The 24,029-nt window shown below is 39.3% G+C and overlaps 2 protein-coding genes across 7 annotated transcripts in view; one reads left to right on the top strand and one right to left on the bottom strand.

The window, feature by feature from the left end:
- Positions 1-22,062, top strand: DEK (DEK proto-oncogene). 4 transcript variants are annotated; one of them, XM_056331698.1, is made up of 11 exons: positions 2-203; positions 2,047-2,196; positions 3,912-4,013; positions 4,515-4,624; positions 7,278-7,372; positions 9,875-9,995; positions 11,158-11,340; positions 11,836-11,968; positions 14,032-14,180; positions 15,475-15,543; positions 21,729-22,062. In XM_056331698.1, exons 2-11 carry the CDS (start codon positions 2,058-2,060, stop codon positions 21,768-21,770), a joined length of 1,143 nt encoding a protein of 380 aa, XP_056187673.1. In that variant the 5' UTR covers positions 2-203; positions 2,047-2,057; the 3' UTR covers positions 21,771-22,062. The 4 variants fall into 4 exon arrangements, with proteins under 4 accessions (XP_056187677.1, XP_056187673.1, XP_056187675.1 ...); XM_056331699.1 differs by lacking the exon at positions 21,729-22,062 and adding an exon at positions 16,300-16,488 and having other exon boundaries at positions 4-203; XM_056331700.1 differs by lacking the exon at positions 15,475-15,543.
- KDM1B (lysine demethylase 1B) overlaps positions 21,218-24,029 on the bottom strand; it is a 28,332-nt gene continuing 25,520 nt past the window's right edge. For all 3 annotated transcript variants that reach the window (XM_056331697.1, XM_056331696.1, XM_056331695.1), the window contains one exon: positions 21,218-24,029. In XM_056331697.1, coding sequence (XP_056187672.1) covers positions 23,946-24,029 — 84 coding nt within the window. In that variant the 3' untranslated portion in view covers positions 21,218-23,945.

Genomic DNA, 24,029 nt, shown 5'->3' with positions numbered 1-24,029 from the left:
CTTGTTGATTCCGGCGGGGAGAGAGAGGGGAGAGAGTGACCGGCCGCGGGACGCGCGCCTCGGGGGCGTGTGTGTGGTGCTGTGTGCCCGGGCCCGCTGCCTTCCTCCGCCTTCTCCCTTCTCCTGTAACCGCCGCCTCCAGCCGCCGTTGCTGCCGCAGCCGCGCCCCGAGGAAGGAGCCAGAAGCCGGGGCTCGAGCTGAGGTGGGTCCTGCCGCCATGGCCGTAACGGCGCCCGAGAGCGCGCTCCCGCCTCTCCCCCTCCACGCCGCGGCTGGGCCGGGCCGAGCGGCCCAGTGAGGGGGCCCATGAGGGGCAACGAGAGGGGGCCGCTGCGTCGCCGGGCTCCTGTTCCGCCGCGGGGCCGCCGGGCGCCGGCTTGTCACCGAGCCGCCGGGGCCGCCTCCCTCCCGGGCCTCCGGAGCGCTTTCCGCCTGAGGTGTTCCCGGGCGCTCCGTGCTGGCCTGCGGCCCGGCGGCGGCAGGGGGCGGGACGGTCTGGCTGCCGCCTGGCTCGGGCAGCGGATGGCGCTCGCCGCTGCCCTCGCCGCCCTGCGCGGCCGCCCGCCCCTCCGGGCGCTGCACATCGTCGGCGCCGCTTTCCCCGGCCTCCTGCTCGCAAGTCGGGAAGGGACAGGTGGCGAGTCCGCGTCTGGAAAGTCCTGGACGAGGGTGGGAGGTGCAGTTGTGCGCGAGAATCCTTCTCGGGGCGGCTTGCAAGATAACCTCCCCCGGCCGAAAATACCCCCAGCTGAACCCTTTTTCCATAAGCAAGTCGTCCTCACGGACCTGGTTGCTAAAAAGTCTCTAGCTTTCCTGTTCCCCTTCTGCTCCCATTGAAAGGGGAAGGAAAAGCAACTTGTAGTACTTTGCTTGCTTTTTCACTTGTGCGGACAAGTAAAACTTAAGAGAGTAATACTATAGAAGTCAGATTACTACCAGCATTTCATTTGATGCTGAAAAGTAATACCCTGGAAGAGGTTTTTATGTTTGGTGTTTTTCCCCTAGTGATTTAGCAGAGGACTGGTAAACTGTCTTTAAACTGGTAATAGAACTCGTGTTTTCTGTCATTTGGAGTGCTGCTGTTCTCTGGCACCTGCTTATAAGCAGTTGATTTCATTGTTTACAGAGTCTGACCTCTTGCACATAGTATTGGCTTTTATATCAGAAAAAGAAAATGGTTGATCATGTGATATTTTTTCCACAAGGGCTTATACAACCGGTGCTGCATGCTGTTCCAGATCTGTAAACAGTGAAATATGTTGAAAGCTAGAATGTTTGTAAAATGAACAGATAGGGTTATCTGCCTTTATTCTCCTACTGTCAGAGAATGTCTATCTAACAATACTTGCCAAAGGGAGATACTTTAATTTTAAAGTTGACATTTAAGCCACTTCAAATGCTAAGAAATACTCCTCTTAAATATAACAAGTATGAAGCACATAGTCTTTTTCATTGTAGATCTGCAGATTAAAACCAAAAAGGGTTTTCAAGACCATAGGTGTTGCAGTTACTTGCATTCTGAAAGCACTGTTAATTTTTTCCAAATTGCTTGTAACTTTTATTTTTTATTTTCCTGTTCCCATTTCCCATCTAAATAGGTAGCTTTTCTAACTTACTAGGAAACTTTAATGTATAGCTAACCATGATCTGAACCGTAACTGTTCAGTTTGTAATATGGTGCTCTAAAATTGTGATGTCTTAAAACTTTACAGTCCTTAATAGATAACAGCATTAGCTGCTTTGAGTGGGTGTTTCCGAATGCTTTACAAAGAAAGCTTGGAAGGCTTGTGTGGAAAGAATTTATAACCTTTTAAACTGTTCTTAACTAGGCTAGTTGCAGAATGGATGGCAACTGCTCCTGAAAAATTTTATGTAATGGGAGTATGCAGAATACTTTATCCTCTTAAAGAATGTGATCAATCACTAAACAAGCACTGTGACATTACTTCTGTCATACAAGTAGATACCTTTTTAAGAAAAAAGATTCCTGTATTTTTCTTGTGTAATGCTATATTGACAATGGTTTCCCTGACTGCTTTTTACAGAACCGTACAGCATGTCTTCTGTTGCTTCATCAAAAGAAGATACAATGTCATCTGAAAAAGCAGATGAGAAGCAACCTGAAACTGAAAACAAAGCTGAGGAAAGCGATGAAGAAGAAGAAGAGGAAGAGGAGGAGGAGGAAGAAGAAAAGGGTACTTGTTTTTCCACTGAATAACTTGTCCTTTAAGAAATGCCAGACTTACTGAATGCAGTCTCTGGCTAATTATACAATTACCGTTTAGGAGATTTTGTGGTACATCTATCTTGTGGGTCATAACTCACTTCCCAGTAGACTCTTAACAGGCAACACTAGAAACAGCAATGCTGATGTTCCTCAGGAAATTGAAGGAATTGCCAGCATCCTAGAGATTTTTGTTGTTGTATGAACTTCTGGGCGACTATAAGAGGTAGCGTCCTTTATCAAAATTATTTGTATAAAAAAGCATATCCAAAAAAGAATCCTTTATTGTCAGTAACACTCTGAAGTGATCCATGTTGCAAAAGAGAAGCTTGAAAAATCTTTGTAGAAAATTGTGGAGACAATACAGATGTCTTTGCTTAAGTACTGTGAATTAATCTACTGGGTATCAAAATTTAATTATATTGGAGGGGAAATACTCCATTTGACTAATTTTGTCAATAATGATCATGGTGCTGTCATAGGACAAGCAAGAAAGGCAGGTTTTGTGTTGCATGTAATTGAAGAGGGTAGTCGAGGAATACAAGATGTGATGAAGGAACTACTATGCAAATATGTTAATTTCCATCATGAAATTCTTAGGCACCTGTTTGGCAAATAAAAGCATCCATGGAAATAGAGCTGCAATACGGTACAGTGAAAACTAAGTCACTGATGGTCTTGGATTCTTAGAAGAGCTGAAGTTTGTTTTCAGGAAACGTGGCAGAAGGAGGAGGGATTATGCTGTTGGGGAAACAATAGAGTAATCAATTAGATTTTTAGAAGCAACTGTTTCTTGTCTATGCACCAGCATATTTTACTCTGTTTTCAGCAGAAAGGTACAGAGTTTTGGTTGTTACAGATTTTGAAGCTGCTTTCAGATGTTACAGCCAGGGTAGCCCATCTGTTTAGTGCTAAGGGTAGTTTGATGTGAGGTCAAGTATTTCAGTATGAAATGTTTAGGTAAAAGCTTTGGGGTTTTCTCCAGACATGGTGTCATTGAAGTAATGATATGTATGTATACATTAAAGAAATCTAAATGTATACATTACTAAGCAGTACCAGAATTACTGGGAATATTATTCTTGTAGCCTGTGGCACTCATATTGTGCCCTGCAGACTACCACATTGTGTAGCCTTGTGAGATGTAGCTTGTGCTTCTGCCTCTCCTGCTGATGTGTGTGGGTCCTTTGGTCCAGTAGTGGGAAGGGAGAGTGTGTGCTGGCATGTTGGACTCTCCTTTTGCCCATGTGGTGGTAGTAGACTCCCTGGGAGAGCTAAACTGGGGCTGTGCATGTAGGGGCTGCAGCATCCAAGGAGACTGGGCAATCAGTGCCAGTTCTGTACCTCAGAAAGGCAGTGAAGGAAGAGGAGGATGGGTTTCTGAAAATCCCTGGTGCTGCAGTCTCCATTGTGGGGTGAAGTTCTCTTTAGGAAATGTCCAGCCTTTTCTTCAAGGTTAAGTTGGGTACAGGATTGTGGTCAAGAACTAGAGACTCCTCTAGTTATGTGTATACAGCTCCATAGAATCCCATTGACTTACTAGCTAAAGGTTTGAAAGCGCCTGGCTATACTGCAATCCATTTTTGGTTTGCCTTTTCAAAGATTCAGTGTTGTATTGCCTGTCCCTACAGTCAAATCTGCTCACGTTATGAAAAATATTGTGCTTAAGGAAGCTGTCTCTTGCAGAAAAGAGTCTCATTGTTGAAGGAAAAAGGGAGAAGAAGAAGGTTGACCGACTGACCATGCAAGTGTCCTCGTTGCAAAAGGAACCTTTTACAATTACACCAGGTAAGTTTGTCCTCTCTTGTAAGAATTGTGAGTGTTGGGAATTATAATGAAACCTCTTAAAATATTCAATTTATTAAGTTAGGTCTCACCTACAACAAATTAAGAGTCATGATCCGTTTTAAAATAATAAGCCTATTATAATTATATGAAAACCTTTTTTTATTCTGTAGCAGCAATTTAAACCATAAAAGTTACGTGTTTAAACTTATCTAGAATAGGATCTTTAGTAGCCACCATTAACAAAGGCAGGAGCAGCTAGAATAAAAAGAAATGCCAAGTCCTTGTACCCTGGTCTAGGTAGTATCAAGTAAGAAAGATAAAGAGACTGTGAGGGTGCCTAATTGATAGGGAAAGGCCTGATTAATGTTTGACCTACTATAATGTCTGATGCTATTCTAAAACTTTTTTTTGCTTTTTTAAAAACCAGTCTATGTTTGAAGTTATAAACACATAGGTAAATATGAATGTCATGAATAGCATAATTGATTTTAACTGTTTCAGGAAAAGGACAAAAACTCTGTGAAATTGAAAGGATACAATTCTTTCTGAGTAAAAAGAAGACAGACGAACTTAGGAACCTGCACAAACTCCTCTACAACAGGCCAGGCACTGTAAGAACGTAAAATCAGTCTTGTATATCTGTTAGTTCTCATGCACAGTGAAAATGTTTGTAGTATAGTTTTTTACATTTGCACATGTGGATCTACTTCTTAAGTGTCATTTATTGCAAACTGCTTAGAAAACGAATACTGCAGGACCAGTTAAGCAAGCCCATAATTTTTCTAACTCCTGTAAACTACTCTTCCCTAAAGATCTTACTGAAAGGTGTACTGAATTGTGAGTCTGCTTTATAGAGTGAGTTAGTTATTTTTAGTGGAGAGATGGGTGGTTGACCTTATGAGGATGAGTTCAAAATAATTTATGGTTCATATGCTAAAAGCTGCTAGTGTGGATTATAGTCAAAATACTCCATGTAGTTACTCTGTTTAACATGGCTTTTTCTTAGTACTTCTATTTCTTTTATGTTTGAAACCTGTTAGTGGGTTTTAATACGTTGCTGCTTACCAAGTAATTTTCTCCTCTAGTTTGCACCAAGTAGTAGAAAGTAAAACTACGTTATATGTAAAATCTTAATAACTATTTTTGTCGCATATGTCTAAGACTATTAAAATGTTACTAAAAACTGATATGCTTTTGTATTTAAGGATAAAACTTAAAGAAAATATAATAGCAAATCTTTCTTGGAGAGCTTTTAATGGATCATTAATTGTGTCCTAAATTTCACGGTAAATATGACTAGTTTCCTTGTCATAAAATAGATGTGGAGAAAATAAGGCAGATTAACTTTTACTATTTCAGTACACTTACCATATAAATAGGAATTTGTTTTTAATCTCTGTGTATTTTGGAACCTTAGAACAGCTAGCACAGAAACTAGAAACTGGATAGTGCTATACACGTCCATACTAGCTGTAGGGTCTCAGACTACTGCTGCAAGTGCAGCGCTTGTTTAAATGGCAAAGAAAGACCTGTTGCCTTGAGTATTCAGAAAAGAGAACAGTGTATATTCATTAAAACCTACTTCTGTGAATTATGCTATTTATTCAGTATGGCAATAAACCAGACCAGAGAATTTTTGTCTTGGTGCATACAGAATTTTGCAAACTTCTGGATTTTCCTGCAGTATGTAATTGTTTGATAGAAAAGGTACAGTGACAGAACTATGTAAGTTTCTGATTTAACTGGCTTTACCGTGGAAGTTGTGAAACTGCATCTATTTACCCTTCATGAAACCAGTAACGCTTTTCTACCATCTTTGGGTAGAGGTACCAGGGTATCATTACCTCAGTGTCTTTCCCACTTTAGATTGCAGATCTGAGACATAACTGTTTTAAGAGACTGTGTTGTTTATTGGTTATGCAACACCCTATAAAGAAACTCACAATGATACTGTTATTAATAATTAATTCAGTAACCAGTAATAATCTAATTAACTAATAGGCACACAACTATTTGCAGTTTCATAATTATGTGCAAATGAGGTAATTGTAAATTGGTACTTAATACTCCTAAATCATCTAATTAGACACAACTTCTGTTAGATACAGCTCCTACCCTTTCCTCCCACACCACTTAATTGGTTGTAATTCCACCTGTCCTTGCTCTGCCCTCCCACATTTAGTCTTTTGGACGTAGACTTATTGGAAAGTCCAGCTGGATTGCTGCAGCGTCCCAGTGGTTTGAATCCAAAGATATGAGAATGTTATTTGCTTGGAAATACATTGGTATGGTTTTATCCAGAACTATATTTAATCAGAATTGTTGGGAATTCAGAATGCTGTTTAATATAGTGAAGGTCAGATGTTGTCTTGTGTGCACATTCTGTATGTGCTTTGGATTGAAATTAACATTTTTAATAAAACATACCAATACCATCTGCAAATTTTCTCTAGGTGCTGGACAAAGATAATTCTCTTCGCAAAAGGAGCTTAGCTTTGGTAAAATTATAAACTAATGGAGAAACACCAGGAACAAAATTTGTAGAACTATTGAAAGGGAGTTCAAATTATTCTTGATAGTGTTGAAAAGATCTCAGAAGAATGAAGAATTTGGGGATGTTTTTTAACTTCTTTTTTTGGTAGATGGAGTGAAAACAAATAATTTAATATATCTGGGATCTTGATGGGAGTAATTTCCTATTATAAGGCCTGTTGCAATGAGAGTTCAACCCTGTTTAGGCTGCAGCTATAATGGTAGTTTTAAATTGGGTGGTATGTAAATGCAAAAAATGGTCATGCTAAATAAAAGGTTCAAAAGTACAGTCGTGATCCTATGTAAGATTTTAGAAAAGCAAGAAAATCAAAGCTACTTCAGCAGATTATATAGTAAAAGTAAAATTTACTATAACAAATTCCACTGTATAAAGCATGCAGCAGGCTTCATATGATCTTAGTTGTGTAAACCTGTAAATAATCATGCAGTACATTCTGAACGAGTTTGAAATGGCAGGTGATTTTACCTAGTAAGTTATTAAGAAGAATTAAAAGTATCAAGATTGCGAGAATTTAATTGTTGTAGTTTGGCTGTCATGAGATAAATAAAGGCATAATCCATGTAGGTTTTAACTTAAAGGCTGTAAAGTTTAGCTTTCTTTTAACAAAATGCTAGAATAGGTTTTTTCTTGTATGAAATGTTAACAAATGTAATTGGATGAAACCTTTCAAACCTACTTGCAATGGAAAGTAATTGTGTGTTCTGTTCTAGGTTGCTTCCCTAAAGAAGAATGTGGGTCAGTTCAGCGGGTTCCCATTTGAAAAAGGAAGTGACCAATACAAAAAGAAGGAAGAAATGTTAAAAAAGTAATGATCTCTATTGCTACTTAACATAGCTGGACTCATGCTATACACACCTTTTTATCTCCAAAATTTTATTTCAGGTTAAATTTAAACTTTAAGCTGAGTGGCTATTTCCTAGAGCTCTATGATCTGTTTCTGGACTCACTTTAATCACGTAAACTGGTCTCTTAAGAAGACTTGAAATGTATTAAAAAGAGCTAAAATGCGAACATTTTATTGACAATTCATACAGTCCTGGCTTTAACTATTGCATGCTATAGAGCAGATTCTTCTGCCAAGTGGGAGGAAAACATCGTTTTCCCAGCACAAGCATAGTGTTGTGAATACGTTGTGCTCTATTCACGGTGTGAGCTTACATCCTTCTGTGCCTCAAAACCTTCCTTCTTCAGAATCATGGCCATTTCTGCTTATTGTATATTAGAAATACAGCCTTATTGCTAGAATTGCCCTAGTAACTAGTCTTAACAAATCTTTTTTTTTTTCTTTTTTTCTTTTTTTTTTTTTTACTGTCTCCATACATAAGCTGCTTTGCTATTAACAGGAAAAGCTCCTGCAGTTTGGCTTTGGACTGAAAGGGTTTTAAATTGCCCTTGCATATTTGCACAGCTAATTGTAGCAAGTGAAAGAACTAATAACTTCTGCACAATTGGTTCTAAATTTATTTTTTTTTTAGTGTTAGCTTGTTGATAGCGGGAGGGCTTCCAGAATCTGAATTTGCAAATCTTCCTTCCTCTGATATGCAGTTTTCTAGAGTAGGGTTTGTCAAATACACGTGAATCTAAAAGACAAACAGTCTTACGAGTGGGAGTTTTGACCATTTCCCACTGCTTTAATTGGATAATAATTGCCTTTATCTGCAAAAGGTCACAAAATAAAGTATTTTTGCATGGTTTTTTCGTATTTTCCATATGAAAGAACTGCTAGTTTTGTTACCCTTCAGTCTTCAGGAAATATTCTGAAAACTGGTTGCATTGTCACTCTTATATCAAGGTACTGAGCTTGTGTTGCGGTAGGAAGTTCTGCCACTGTTCATAGCTGTGTATCAAACATTGCTGATGAGGTTGTTCATTTATTCGATGTGGTTGATTTCTGGCCACACAGTATGCTTGCATGTCAACATGTTTTAACAGCACTGAATGAAATGAATGAAGGGCAACATTTATTTTGCAGAATCTTACTGTTTAGGTTATAAACTAAAAAGGATGAGGGTTGAGGTTGTTGTGTGGAGTAGAGTTCTTGGATTTTGTAAGTCGGAACTACTTGCTCTGGAAGTTACTGACTCAAAACTTGTGTGCACTTGTTTATTGCACACTTGAAGTGCATTTTAAGACTTAGTACATTGTTTGCTATTACCTGCAGATGTACCTTCAATGCATGAAAAATATGAAAGGATTTGGGAGGTGATATTTATTCTTTGTATATATTAGTTCTAACCTAAGTTAAAATACAAGGATAAGTGCCACATGTAACAAGTCATAAGGAATTTTACTTAAAGCAGTAGTAGAACCATAAAATCCTAAATTCAGTCTACAAGGTCTTGAAAGTCTTAAATAGAAACTTCAGTGTTGTGCAGTTTTTAAATTTGCCAGCAAGTGGTTTTAACTCTCTAGTATTAATGACTTTTAAAATGCGAAAGACTGAATTTTGATCCTGCAGGAATACCTTACAAGTATTCATGTACTCCCAAAAGCTGAACAGATAGTCTGAAATTAAATGCTGCTTTAGAGAAGTTGTAGGCCACCTTGAAACAGTTGCACTGACTTTTTAAATCAACATGAAAAATAGGTTTCCTTGGACTTTTTGATTACCCGAAGTAGCTATTAAACTCATGAAAAGTGGTCAGACAGACTACTTTTCAGGCAGCATTGTACAAAATGAGTGAAGAGGGAAGCATAAGCATTTAAAGGGAGGTTACAAGTAGAATAAGTAGGGGGGTTTTGGTTTTAAAATCTCATTAAGCTTGCTTTGTGATGTCATACCCACGCAGGATTTGACTTTTCAATACCAGTGAGACAAATGATAAAGTGGAACAATTGGTTTAAGGTCCTTTTGAAGTAAAGGGGGTGGATATGAGAGTTTCTTTTAACCTCTGTCATCATCAGAGGTACTTCCATAAAGGGATAAGGAACCAGAGAAAATAAAGGGAAATGTCCTTCCTCCTTTTAGAGTTCAAGTCTTGTACCCACTGGACTTTTTTTCCAAGACTGATTCTTTCTGGTGTGGTAGATGAGGAGAGATTCTGGGGATTTTACTTATATGTGTAGAGTAGGATATATATGTATGTGGATTTGGGAATTCTGTTTTATTTTGCTTTATGTAGTGGTGGTGGTTCTTTGCTTAACTATTGTTAAGACTGGAAATGTAGTTAAGTGTACGTATTCATGTTTATTGTCAGGTTGCAGACAAACCAGAGAGCAGCATCTAGCAGTCAAATGTTTCCTGATTGTTTTGGATGTGATACTGAATCTTTTGGGGGGTTTTGGTGTTGTTTTTTTCTTTCTCCAGATTTAGAAATGCAATGTTGAAAAGTATCTGTGAAGTTCTCGACTTGGAAAGATCAGGAGTTAATAGTGAGCTGGTAACCAGAATCTTAAACTTCTTAATGCACCCAAAATCTTCAGGCAAGGTGAGGTGTGGGTTGTTATACTTGCTTTTATAGTTCTGTTCTGATGAAAAAAGCAGTTTGTCTCCATTGCTTATTATTTGTTTGTTACCAGTGGTGATGTGATTGCTGTTCTAACTTACTGAAGTAGCAATGGCTTCTCAAAACAGAGTAGCTCTACTCCTGCAGGCATCCATAATGGGGTGAGGACTTAGAAACTATATGCTTACCTGTAAGTGCACTGGTTATATGGTGTTAGTGCACAAAAGTGTGTGTGGTCAACACATGGAGCTCATTAAGAGATGTCCATAGCCAAATACCCAAGTAGCTTCTGCTTTGTGGGTGAATGGAGTGGAATAGACATAGTATGTGAGCAGGAAATGACAAAGAAAAAGGTGTCAGAGCAAGGAAATAAAACTGACAGGACAGGAAAATAAGCTGTCATATATTACACTTGACTAATTGTAGTACACCTAGGTATGTGATCACATTTGGGAATCACAAAATGGGATTTGTTGCAAGGCTAGGAAAACTTGCTTTAACTAGTGTATGCTGGTGCACTTGATTCAGCTGCCAAGACTACTGAACTTTTATTATTAATGTCTTATCGGACAGTTTTTAATCTAAAAGCAGTACTTAAATAGTTAGACTGTTGCTCAGGAAATTAATTTTTCTCCCAGCAAACACTGGTAAGTGATATAAACAAGGACTCTGCCTCCTGATTTAGGCACATTGGTACTGAGTGGCAACAAAATGCAGTTTTGCATAAGACGTGACAGAATTCCTGCCTTTAAGTTTTCAGAAGAGTTGTCAGCTAATTTGTTACCAGAAGAAAAGCTTGCTTTTATGGGTTGGGAGGGCATAGGTAGGTAAAAGGTTCCTTTTGGATTCTTCTTTCTTGCTTCCCTTCCCTAACCCCCAACCTTTGAAGGTTTGTTTGGTTAGGGGATAGAGGGGGTGCTTAGCTTAGAACCAGAATTTCATCTTACTCTGCTCCATTTCTGTAATGAATTTCTGCTTACTGCCAAATGGTATGGGTTAAGCGTAGTACATAAAATAGTCCTGGATTTTGTTATCAAGTCTTAGAAACCTCTGTATTTGTTCTTTCATGAGACTTGAAGGAGTTTATATTTTTAAAATTCACTTTTGTATTCCTGCTTGTATTTCACACATCCCTGCCTCTCAGCCATTGCCAAAGTCCAAAAAAACACCAAGCAAAGGTGGCAAAAAAGAACGCAGTAGCACTGGAACAACAAGAAAAGCCAAACGCACCAAGTACCCAGAGATCTTGTCAGATGAATCCAGTAGTGAAGAAGATGAAAAGAAGGAAAAGGATGACTCTTCAGAAGAAAAAGAAAGTGAAGATGAGGTAGTTAGGATTGTTGTTTGTTTTTAAACACAGGGCTAAAAACATTTGTCTGCAGTTTGTCATTATGTGGTGGCTGTCGATTGGTAGTTCTTGGAACACACAGAGTTGGGGGGTTCAGTGATAGTTAGCGGAATGAATGGTTTGAAAGAAAAGGGATCACATCTGGCATTTAAAGAAATTTTCATACTTTCTTAGTGCATTGACATTAGCTAATCAGTAAGATAAAAGGCAAAGGTTCTGATTCTTGGATGTATATATGCACCTTAAAATCATTTGCTGTGTGTTGTTTTGGGGCAGACAGGATTTCAAACATAATTGATTTAATTTCTTGTATCATTTTGTGATGACTTTATCATAAAAATTCCCAATATCTAGTCTGTCTTTTTTTCTGTGTAGGGTTTGATTTGATACCTAGGATAGTTTCCGTTGTGGAAAAGAGGTACAGGTTGTTTGGGTAGAAACTATATTTTAATCTTCTGTTTTTCTTCTTTATAGCCCCCTAGAAAAGCATCCAAAAGAGAAAAATCTAAGAAGACTACTTCTAAAACCAAGAAAGCTGTGAAGGGTGCAAATGTCAAGAAGGCAGATAGCAGCACTACTAAAAAAAATCAGAACAGTTCTAGAAAAGGTAAATTCTTTAAATTTTTCATCATATGTTGTCTTGTAGCATAACTGGCATGCTTCGTAGAAAGCAAGCTTTTTGCACCTGTTTGTGAAAGAAAACAGAATTTGGTGAATTGTTGGCTTGCTACCTCGCAACAGTAATTAAAAAAAAATTCTTAGTTTGGGTTTATTTTATGTAATTTCTGTTGTGTACATATATATACTTTTTATTTGCATATAAACTGGAAGTATCAGTCTAGATCTCCTTTCTGATGGAAGAACATTACCAAAATTCTATAGTGACTTCATGTGAATCTTGTAATTGATCCAGTAGTGTGTATCCCACTGTGTATGTCTTCTGTTCAGCAGCTTGATGTGTTTTTTGTTAACATAGATACAGGTTCTACATCCATCCTGTTGCTAATGACTTTCTCATATCTGACGATATAGTCTGTAAAAAGGTTTACATACGTTGAGTTTCTTAGTACCTATGAAAAGATTGCAGCACTGCTGGTGGGGACAGTGGTTTCTTTCTAAGCAGCTTTGCAGAAAAGGCCCAGGGTGGGGGCAGAGGATTCTCGCAGACAACAAGCTGAAGGCGTTTCAGCAGTGTGCCCTTGTGATGAGGAACACAGGCAGCACTCTGGCTCTTCCAGCACATGTGCAGCCAGCAGGCGGGGGGGCGTGAGCGTTACCCCCCCTCCTCCCCGTTTCGCACTTGTGAGCCTGCCTCGGGAGGGCTGGGGCCGGCTTTGGGCTCCCTGGCACGGGGCGGGCAGGGACAGACCAGAGCGAGTCCGTGGGGCCACCGAGGTGCAGCTGGAGCAGATGCCAGGCACAAGCTGCCACAAAGGGAGTTGGGATTAGGGTTAGGGGAAGGCAAACTTCCCCACGAGGGTAGTGGCACAGAATGGGGCCTGGAGCTGTGGTGGAATCCTTGGTGTTGGGGGTGTTGAGAACTCAGCTGGGCAGGGCCCTGAGCAACCTGCTCCGAGTAGTGGCTTAAACCAGATGGTCTCCAGAGGTCTTTTCCCGCGTTAAGTTCTCTGGCACTCTGACATAACAGCCACGTCTCTGTCACAATTGTAGTATGAGTTACTAATACAGCATATAACCATACTGCAAACATTCTTTAATGCCAGCATCATCATATGTATGCTGTAGCAGAGACATCAGATTAATTACCCTGCTTGTCACCATATTAAGAAAATGAACGGTTAAACTCTTAGGCATAGGGTTAGGCTGAAGTTCTTTCACAGCCTTATTTCTCGGAAAACTTGCTTGTGCTGAACTCACGGTATTTTCAAATTGGCTGCTGGCAGTGCTGATGTGGCTGACTGTGTGCGTGTGTGTACACTTTTTATCACATGTGAGTGTATATAGCTATATAACGTGTATTTTACGTAGAAGTTATAATCTATTCATAATTTCTTCTGTGTGTTTTGAGCGTATGCTTGCAGTACAAAAATCAAAATGTTGTGTAGGTCTTTCTCTAAGCTTATCTAGACTGTTTGACATCTGCTCTGAATTCTGTTTTGTTGGCAGCAGAGGAACTGAGTTGGAGTCATTCGGTCTAATTTTTTTGCTGCTGCAAAAGATTGTAGGAGTGTCCTTTGCGTCTTCGCTTCCTTTATGACTCTCTTCGTTTGTTGTCATGGTGTTTCTGGTAGCATGTTGAATAACACAGTATTGCAAAATTACAAGATCCTAAAGCACAGTGGTGCTGGGGGAATAAAAAATACAAACTCCTTTTTAAAGCAAATAAGTACTTTTTTAGGGCCATAATGCCTCAATTTAAATTGTTGTAATTTTTTTTTTTTTAGTTTGATAGGTTTGTGTCTTATACTTTCTGGAGTACGTACTGATTTGTAAACTGATAGTTCATCAGCAATGATGCAGATTCATAAATAAATGTAGTACTGATAGCATTAGCTTTGTTTTGAAATAGGTGATCTAGCAGGTTGTCCATTTTAAGGGCAGACATCTGCATTAGATGTTTGGGGAAGTTCTGATGGCTTCTGTTTTGGAGGAAGAAAGCAGACAAATTGAAAATCTTTTACTACAGTTCAGGTTGTTCTTTGTATTTAGAAAGTGAGTCTGAGGATAGTTCAGATGATGAACCTTTAATTAAAAAGCTGAAGAAGCCACCCACAGATGAAGAACTTAAGGAAACTGTCAAGAACTTGTTGGCCAATGCAAATTTGGAGGAGGTCACGATGAAACAAATCTGCAAGGAGGTAAGCAAATACAGTTTTGCGGTTTCTTTTTAGGCAGTGGGTTGCCTGTGGACTGGCTTTTGTCGTTGTTTCAGAAATGGAGGCTTGCACTCCGCTCTGCGGTTCAGGAACAAAGTAGTTCGGCATTGGGCATTGTTTTACTTGCTTGTTAAGAGCTCTAACAAGGAGAGCCTTAATTTTAAGGTATGCAACACTGATACCTGCAACATTAGAAGTGAAGTCTCCAAAGAAAAATTAGCTACACGGAAAGCAGGAGTATTACCTCCAAAACAACTGCCATATATTAAAGTGAAAATATTTGGCATTTTGATGACGTAGCAGCTTGCTACTGTCAAAAGGGGAGGGCTATGTCCTGCTCACCTTGCTCTCGTTCTTTTGCTGTCCTCAAGAGTCCCTTCAACTCTCATCTATTAGGAAAAAATGAACAGTTCTCAGCTGCATTCATGAGTTGACTCAGTGCAGCCAGGAATCCATTAATTAGCAGGATGGGTGCCAGGAAAGGAGCATGTGGCCAGAAAAGGGAAAGGTGGGAAGAGGTGACCAAAACACAGACAATACTTTTTACCTGTATATTTTCTACAGTTAGTTAACTCACATGTTTGTTTTCCTGGTACTTCCAAGAAGTTGTCTTGAGAAAATTAAAGCAGAAATTATTCTTAAAGAAAACTGCATGTTTATATTCTCTACAAACTTTTTGTCATGTGTATAGTCATTCTGGAAGTCTGAAATTTGGTGTACTGAAATAAAATATTCTGCATTGGTTGTCAGTGTTGGCATCTGGTTTTTGTTTCTTTGGTCCTCTCCCACCCAGTTAACCAAAGAATAGTTGTACAATAGCACTCAAATGTCAACTCTTTTATTAGTCACTTGAAAGGATCACAATTTTACTTATAACCAAAGAAAGAAATAAGCTTGGGGATTTGATACTTGTTCAGCTTCCTACAGTAATGTAGGTGTATCTGACCGCTTAGGGAGCGTGCAAGACGAAGACTGGGGGATTATTTGCCTGACATGGCAAGGCAGGCATTCTGATTTGTTGATGTGAGAAATTATAGTACCAGTTCAGTCAATGACCAAATGTAAAAAACCCACATACATTTAAATATTTAAGTGGTGAAAATAAGCTTGTCACTTCCCATAATTAACAGAGGGCATTTCAGCAGTTGTAATACTGGAAGTACCACACCAATATTTGCCCTAATTTTATTTAAGCTTCTTCTATTCATACAATACATTGAATGAAAGTAATTTGAGGCTTGTGGTTTTGTTTTTGTTTTTTTTACTTTTTTTTTAGGTGTATGAAAACTATCCTAGTTACGATTTATCTGACAGGAAAGACTTCATTAAAAAAACAGTCAAAGAGGTAAAAGACTTTATAATCGCTTCAGACTATTTTCTTAGCATGCCGCTACTATTACAGATTCCTTTGGTTAAGCAGAACTAAAAGCTATCGTAATTTTTGATGATACTTGCTTTCTGAAAGCTATGCATTTGCTTTAAATTACAGCCTTGGCTGCAAGGTGCACTATAATTCATGCACTGTTGACATACATTTGTAGGTTATAATGCAGGAGGTTGTATAAGGTCGGCAGACCTGCAGGCTCTGGCAATGAGAGAAGGCGAGAGAGGGTACAGATGGATCGCTGCTCTCTCTGTGTGCTCCTGGTAGCACAGTTATAGTGTTGCCTTTGAGTTTGCTGCACTGAAGATCAGGCTTGATGTAATGTATTCATGACAAAGAGTTTATTTATTGTCCAGGCTGTGGTTGGTAACATGTAAATTTTCAAGGTCCGTTACTTTTGCTGGCCCCAAAACTAAAAATGGAACTAGGGAAGTGAGGTTCACTTAGTGGGGTCAATAAAGTAACTTTTCTTGTGGCTTCATTTGCAGTTGTTGATATGTGGCTATCTAGAAGTAGTTATGTCTCGTGCTGTGCATACATGTGTCACTGTCAGCAAAGGTACAGGAGAGCAATTTGTCTGCTGTAGGGATGTCCTTGATTATTTTTTTTGGTGATAGCAAAAGTAGAGTGTATTTTCTTGGTAGTGTGATGCCAAAGGAGAGGCTGTATGTAAGTGGGTTGAGAGAAAGGAGAAAACTAACACACTTCTCTTTTCAGTTGATCTCATGATCTGATTTGACTGTGGGAAATGAAGATTCCTGGTTTTATGTTCCCATGGATTGGAAGATCTGATAGGCACCAGCAAAAGGAATGTGTATTACCCTTGTGGTATTTAGTCAGACCTGATTCTGCTGATCTAATGTTAAGAGTGTTGATGTAAATTGCTTTGTGTGTCTTTTTTCTTTTTTTTTTTTAAAAAAAAAACTGCATTTGATGCAGCTTTTAGTTGAACATACTTAAGTTTCGTGCATGGCAATAAATGTTCCCTTTTTTATAGTTTTTGTACATTTTGAATTGCTTTGTATAACTAGATTATTAGGACTGTTGTAGCTTTTTAGCGTGGATTCCTAGCTTGCCAGGTGACTTTAAAATCAAGATGAAAGCTGCTTATCTACACATATACATGCAGAGACTGGAATATTGCAGTATTGGTTATAAAGATATTTTGAATACATATCCATTCTGAAAATAACCAAGAGTTAGTCACATGTTAATCTCTTTTATATTCTGATACATTCTACAGATGCAGAATTACTCTAAATCTAGATTACTGTCTTGCATGTGTAGGCACTGAGAGAGAGCTGTCAAAGCATGGTTAACTAATTGGCATATAGATGTTATTTTTGTACTTTTAAAAGCCTTTCTGTTCTGTATATAAAGTTATTTCAGGTTTCTGTTGTGCAAATCAGTTTTTTAATCTTGTTATCTTAGATTTTATGACATGAAATGTCAGCAGTGAGGCTGTGATGAAAAGTGGTATGCAGAAGTTTCACGAAACTACAAATGGGTTGAGGTTTTATGATGTTTGTTCCATCTTACCTTGTACAGAAATGAAACTGCAGTTTTATACTTAAACTTTTCAGTGTTTAACTTTGTACAAAAGACTACAGATACATTTGTTCCCATGGCTTGACACAGTAAATAAAATCCCTCCAAAGGCTACAGGAAAATTTCTAAAGTTCACTTGGCAAAAAATCTTTTACTTTTGTCTTGCCTTGATGGTCTAGCGTCTCCGAAGTTGGTATCCAAGATGTGCAGCTGGGAGGCTCGATAGGTTTGGAAAGCCGCAGTGGGGCTTCTGAGTCGGGCAGTGCTGACGTGTGGTTAAGCTCTTCTGTAAGGGAAAGCTCTTCCGAACCTGAACCTTGGTGCCTCAACATGGACTATGGTACCGTTAAGCCTGCAGTCTCAAACTGTGGCCCATAGCTTTTCAGATCAAAGTGAACTCTTTGCATAACTTTCTGTTGTTTAGGTTTCTGTCCTCCGTACACCTTGTTGCTAATACAGGAAGAGTCCTACGCTTAAAATCGTAAGATGAATAGTTGCCAAAGTGTGGGCTGCCATTAATGCCATAAGCACAGAATCTCTCTGACTGTAGTATTGCTGGAAAGATGACAAAACATATTTTTTGAATTGTATTATTGTACAGTTGAGAAATAAGGGTTCACAAATGATCTAAATTCTGAAAATGTTCAGCCAGTTAGACTATTAATCTTCACACACTTTCTGAATTTCTTTGTGTGTAATCATTTATAAGAAGGCTGAATGTAATAGGGGGTTTTTTGTATTCAATAAATGTCTTTCACAAAAATGTAAATAAATTTTGATGATCTAACATTTGCTTAAATATACAGAAAAAAAAAAATCTATACAGAAACAAGGTGGTTGTCTTTACCTGATCTGGTAGAAGCGATTCAAGCCTGATTTAGCAGGCTTCTCTACTTTAAAGATACTATTGCTGAAGTGTACGTTGTTGCACCAGGATAAGATTTTGTATCTTCTGGGAGGCTGGTTTTGTTTTGTTTCATTTTGGGGTTTTTCTCTGAACTACTTGGCATAAAGAACACTTTTTCATTTCTAATTAAAAACATCAGAAGTTTCCACGCCCCGCTTAAAGGGGGAAAGTTAATTGTGTCGAGACTTGTGTGATTTTCAGATGGATTTTCTACAAATACTTGAACTGCCTTGTGATTTTAATGTAAATATACCACTTGGTTTTAATTATGCAGGTCGGGAAGTGTTTTTAAGAGGAGTGACTCCCAATATAAACATTTTTTTTATAGTGTAAATCCTGATGAAAACTTAAAGGATAGTGTACTTCTATGGATTGTATATACACATTACTTGCCACTTTGGAATTGTGCAGATGGAATGGGAATGAACTCAGCATCCTTCAAATACTTTTAGATCTCTTCACTACAACTCAGTGTAGCCCTCAACAGAGTAAGCAGTGTCTGAGCTGTCTCCTGATAATCCATAACAGTCTGGCTGCAGCTGATACAAGATTCCAGTTCCTTCTACAACTGGGAGAAAGGCTGCAAGACAATACTAAAAGGCAAATAAAATGTCCTGCTTATCCTGATGCTATTGGATTAAAAACACAGCTGATCAGGGCTTTAAATTCTATCAGAGATGTTCCTAAAAAACAGAAACTGGCTAAGTGGATAAAAGGTAACTGAATAAAATGTTCAGGCGTATACCTTTTAGGTGCTTAAGATTATGTCGTGACCATTGTATGCTAGAACTGTAGTACTAACATCTTGGTTTGACTGCTTACAGCGTAATTCCTGCAGTCCAGTGTGGTGGTTTCTCTGTTGAGCTGAGGTTTTGGTATCCAGTATTTTGGTCTGAGACTGCAAAATCCCACACCCTAACCTGGATACCCCCCTTAACGAACAGCTGTTCGGGGGAGGGAGCTTGGCCTGGTGTGTCGCCCTGTGGGAGGAGGGGGGAAGGGCCAGGTGGGGAAAGGGAAGAGAAAATGTTCTGAGGGAAGAGAGGTTGCATGTCCTCGGGTTACTGCCCAACTCCCAAAGTGTGCTGCTCGGACACGGGTAACCAAGACAAAATGAGGAAGAAACAGCATGGTGCGCCATCCCGCTTTTCTCCAGGAGCTCTAGACTAACAGCCTTTTCAGACAGGAGCAGGCTGCTTATGGCATTTGTGTTCTTCCTGCACTACCCTGTCATAAGGCACACGACAAAGCCAGATGTGTGAATGTCTGGGTTTAGATGAGCCATGCCAAGCTGGCCTTGACAACACCCCTTTTGGAGGCCGGTGCTTAATCTGGCCAAATAATGGCCCCGGCAGCCAGTGTGCTGGTTCCAGTGAGGCTGGTCAGCTCTGGTGCTGTTTCAGAGAGGGTGGCGCATGGCCACTGGGGTAGATGTAATTATTCCTGTTTCCAAATCAGAAAGTTGACTATAATCAAGCAGCTTTGGCTGAGCTAGGTGAAAGCGGACATTTCAACTCCTGAAATGACTTCTAGTGGTTGTTGCCGTTATTTTAGTTCCTTTTAATTTAGGGGAAACGGGGGCAGGGGGAGGGAAGATGTGTAAGGCACCAGAATGCTGTCTGAAAACTTGCAATGAGAAATTTAATAAAATCTGTTTCACTAGCTGAAAAAAGTTCAGAAACATCTTGAATGCTGGCAAGTGCGTTATTTTCCTTCTGCAAAGAAGTAAGTCTCCTGCCTTTCAATTTGGAACTATTTATTAAAGTGAGTAGCTGGAAATTAGAGGTCTAAAAGTTTATTCAGATGGACCTTGACTTGCAGGAGAAAGGGGCTGACAGGAGCTTCGTAAAGGTCAACAAAAGCGAATGCAGCATCTGCTCCCCGGCGCGGGGCGGGCAGGGACAGACCAGAGCGAGTCCGTGGGGCCACCGAGGTGCAGCTGGAGCAGATGCCAGGCACAAGCTGCCACAAAGGGAGTTGGGATTAGGGTTAGGGGAAGGCAAACTTCCCCACGAGGGTAGTGGCACAGAATGGGGCCTGGAGCTGTGGTGGAATCCTTGGTGTTGGGGGTGTTGAGAACTCAGCTGGGCAGGGCCCTGAGCAGCCTGCTCCGAGTAGTGGCTTAAACCAGATGGTCTCCAGAGGTTCCGGGGATAAAGGATGGCAGCATTACCTAACCTGCCCTGCCTTTTCACCTGACCTTGTTCACGGGACCGCGCTTGGCTGCAGATTTGCTACTTCACTTCTCTGAGCTGCGTTTTAGACAGCTGGGCTAAAAGGAAAAAACCAACCCCCCCTCACACCCTTTTCGTGAAGGACAGTCATTCTTTGGGGGCGTGTGGTAAAATCTACTGACTTGTCCTTTGCAGCATTAGGATCTTCTTCCCCTTTTAAAGATTGTTATTCTTAAAATGAAGTTAATGTCTTTCAAGGTAAGTGTCAGGTGTAATGAAAACTATTTCCTGCAGGGAGTGAGCAGTAGGAGAAGGAGGCACATCCTTGGGATACAGACTTTGAAGTGCTCATCCACTGCAGCAGGGCTGGGGAAGGCAGGGAATCTTCCCCACAGTCACGCTCTCACCCGTTCAGACCTACACACGGGTTGAAATAAACTTTCAAAGGGGGTGGGAATTCATCCTTTGTCAAGTTGCCTGCAGTCAGACTTAAGTAAACATCTAATCTCCCACTGAAGAAGAACCAAATAGGTGTTACCAGAATTTGTCAATGTATTTGAATTATTTTGGGAGCTAATCAGGCTTGCACATGCTTATAGTGATCTCTGCTAGTAGGAACCTCTCAGGCCCATGATCCTACAAGGTGTTCATACTGCAGTCACTCAGGGAAAAGCTTTAGGTGGTTCTCTGGTGATTTTTCTGGCTATTTTAAAATCATGGGCAGCACTTCCAAACAATTACCATTTTAGTATTTTCTTCTGGGTAAGGAAGTAATGTGAGAGAGGCTCATAAATGGCTTTGTACACCTTCGAGGCAAAAGACACTGACTGTTATGGTGTTGTCAGTACTTGATGCTCAGGGAAGGCTGTAGAGCAGTACTGCTGAAGTGTCAAGATGTAGGAATACAGAAAAATGAAATCTTAAAACAATATCCAATGTAGCCACTAGTTTAAATTTAAAGGGGTGGGGGGGTGGGAGGAAACAACAAAAACCCCAAACATGAGCATCCTGTGGATACTTTCCAGTTTTATTCTGCTGCCGTTAACATAGTCACACAGAAGAGTTGAAGTGTAACAGATCATGCTCTGCATTCAAATATTTTTGATAACATTTAAACAAATTACTCAAAACAATCCCCAGTTTTTTATTTGCAGGGAAAAAATTAAACACAAAAGAAAAAACATATACATGCTTGAAATAAATTTTAACATAAGTATTAAAAACATTTTTGGGGAACATTAATTAAAGAATGAAGTCTCAGAACCAGCCTGATGTTCTCATACATTTCAAATGAACGTAAATTAAAATGGAACATACTTACTTTATTTACTCCTCAAACTTAAGTGCAGCACAACACAGTTTAAGTGCCTTGGCACCAAAATAATATACAAATAATTAACAGACTAGGCCATCGGTAAATTTATCATTTGTTATCCTTTTTTTAGTGCTTTAAGAAGTGTGCAGCAGCTAAAGCCCAATGTGACAGTATTTGTTCACGTCCATCTCTTTTTCTCTAGAATACAGCATTAAGCTACCTGCAGAGCTGTAGCTGGAGTTAAAACCCCGAGTACAAATTAACAGAATGGAAGCATGTGCCTAAAATCAAGTGCGTTCACACAAACTTTGGACTGCAGAGATGGACGCTGAGCTCAACTTCCCAGACACTCCCGACCTGAAACGCGATGTGGTTATGTCATTACTAAGCTGACTGTGAAGTTTTGACCGAGGTCAGCTGAAGCAGCCATTGAATAGAATGTTTTGGTCTTGTAGTAATAAGCTCTTTCCCCACCTCCAGAAACTCGTCACCTAACAATTTTGTCATATACAATAAACTGGGAAAGAAACTTTGAACTCAAACGTATGCAGCTCTTAATCTTTCTAGTTATGCTATAAATTGGCCTGTAATATATGAAATTAACAAAGTGCAAATGATTACTAAAAGCAAAATCTGATGTCTGATTATCTTTTATCATCAGAGGATTTTGTCTTGCTTCTTATAGCCTTTAAATTACAATTTAATACTTGGAAATACTTTAGAACTGTACATACTAGCATTTATGTAGAGGAAAATTATGAACAGTTACACTTTTCCTATTATTCCATATAATTCAGCTTTAAGAAGCAGAACAGAATATATATCTGAAAAACATCTAGTTATATAAACATCTTCACTTTGTAAATTAGAGATTAAATAAAGTTATTTAACAATATAGCTACTCTAACAACAAAATATTAGGTATTTTAACAGAAGAGTTGCGTTTATTCAGTAGGATTTTTCTAAAGGTTGCTTGTTGGTATTTTCCAAGGATACAGCTTTACGGAAATATAACTCAAAAAAAGGTTGCTGCGTCATTCTTAAATGAGATTAAGAAAAAGAGCCTATGCATGAGAATTGGGGGGGGGCAGAAATAAGTGCTTAATTTCCTTCCAGAAATAATAAGGTCTAGGCAGTAAAGTTACAGGGAAGGTCTGGGGGAAGAGATCTAAAAGTTGGTGGATTTTTTTTTTTTATATACCATTTTAGTGGAACAGTATTACAACACATATCCTGGTTGCATCTGTCTTATTTCTGTTGGAAATTTTTTTATTTTTTTCCCCGCCCCATGGAAAATCTACTGGGTAGATGCGTAGCCCTTACTGAATTACTCCCTCAAGTGTTGTTTTTTTTTAATAATACTTTAATAATAAAAGAAAAAAAACCACCTTCAAGTCAAAGTGCAAGCCACCTTGTTTTAGCCCTTCGTAAAAGTGTTAAGATTTTTCCTCATCCATCTTCACTTATTTTTTAAATAGAAAAGCTGAATGAGCTGTTAGGAACTTACAGTCCCCCCCTCTGTGCACTCGTATCAGTAAACAATTCCTCTACTCAGCCCAAATGAATTTGGAAGTTTGTTTTCAAAATAATCATAGAAATATAGTCTTTTTAAACTGTCCTGTTTCTACATTATCAGAAGCACGAAGCAAATCTAAACTTAGCCTATCCTTGTAACAAGAACTTCTCTGAACAAGTATCAGAGACAATATTTCAAAGTTTTTAAAAGTAATGCAAAAGTTAATTTTTCAAGTTTTCATTAGCTACAATAACCCTTCTATGATTGCACTGTAAACTGTTCCAGCCGTCTCATTTAAAGGAACAAACTTGATATTCCAAAGCCCACTTAGTGGAGGCTAAGAATATGAAAAATATTATAGAAAAGGTTATTGATTGCAAGTGGAAAAAGTTCTAGTTGAGTTCCTTCCTACAATCATTCTAGAATTTGTCTAGGCTATTCAGGCTTTTGGGAGCAAGCTGGAACTCCTATGAGCATAATCGACCTGAGAAGCACAGTTAGTGGAAAATTCCCGTCACGGTTACTAACTGCCAGCATTTTTAATGCTGTACGTTAACTTAGTCTCGTCTTAACTGGACCTTCTGAAATGAAGGTTTACAACAGCATGACTTGAGCCATACGGAGGAGGACCCTCAACAAAAGTTCCACTAGTGAAGCTGTGGCCGGGGATGCCAGTGTCACTCTTGCTAGTGATACCTTAGCTGGCAACCCCCCACCAGGCTGCATCGGCAGGGCTTAGAGGGGGTGGGGCAGGAGGAGGGAAAGGAAGGTGAAGATTTTCTCTTCAGGTACCATATACTATTTAAGTACCACTTAGGAAAAAGGCAGCAATAGGAAACTTGAAGATTGTTTTACCCACAGAAAACAATTCAAAATATATCTATAAACACAAAATTTCGGTACTTAAAATGCTGCAATTTTGCTTGCTTCTCGAACCCCACTCAAGTAAGCTCCTGTCACCGTCTGAGGAAAGTGCCTATTTGTGGC

The sequence above is a fragment of the Falco biarmicus genome, chromosome 3 (genome assembly GCF_023638135.1).
Source record: "Falco biarmicus isolate bFalBia1 chromosome 3, bFalBia1.pri, whole genome shotgun sequence".
Classification (NCBI taxonomy): Eukaryota; Metazoa; Chordata; class Aves; order Falconiformes; family Falconidae; genus Falco; species Falco biarmicus.
Note: the sequence above shows the minus strand (reverse complement) of the source record. Positions and strands in the feature narration are given on the sequence as shown.

What these genes read in the sequence shown, in the direction of transcription:
- DEK (XM_056331698.1), top strand. Translation starts at nt 2,058, where the DNA reads ATGTCTTCTGTTGCTTCATCAAAAGAAGATACAATGTCATCTGAAAAA. An exon ending in GGAGGAGGAAGAAGAAAAGG is followed by an intron (nt 2,197 to 3,911) that starts GTACTTGTTTTT and finishes TGTCTCTTGCAG; the next exon opens with AAAAGAGTCTCATTGTTGAA. An exon ending in TCAGAACAGTTCTAGAAAAG is followed by an intron (nt 11,969 to 14,031) that starts GTAAATTCTTTA and finishes CTTTGTATTTAG; the next exon opens with AAAGTGAGTCTGAGGATAGT.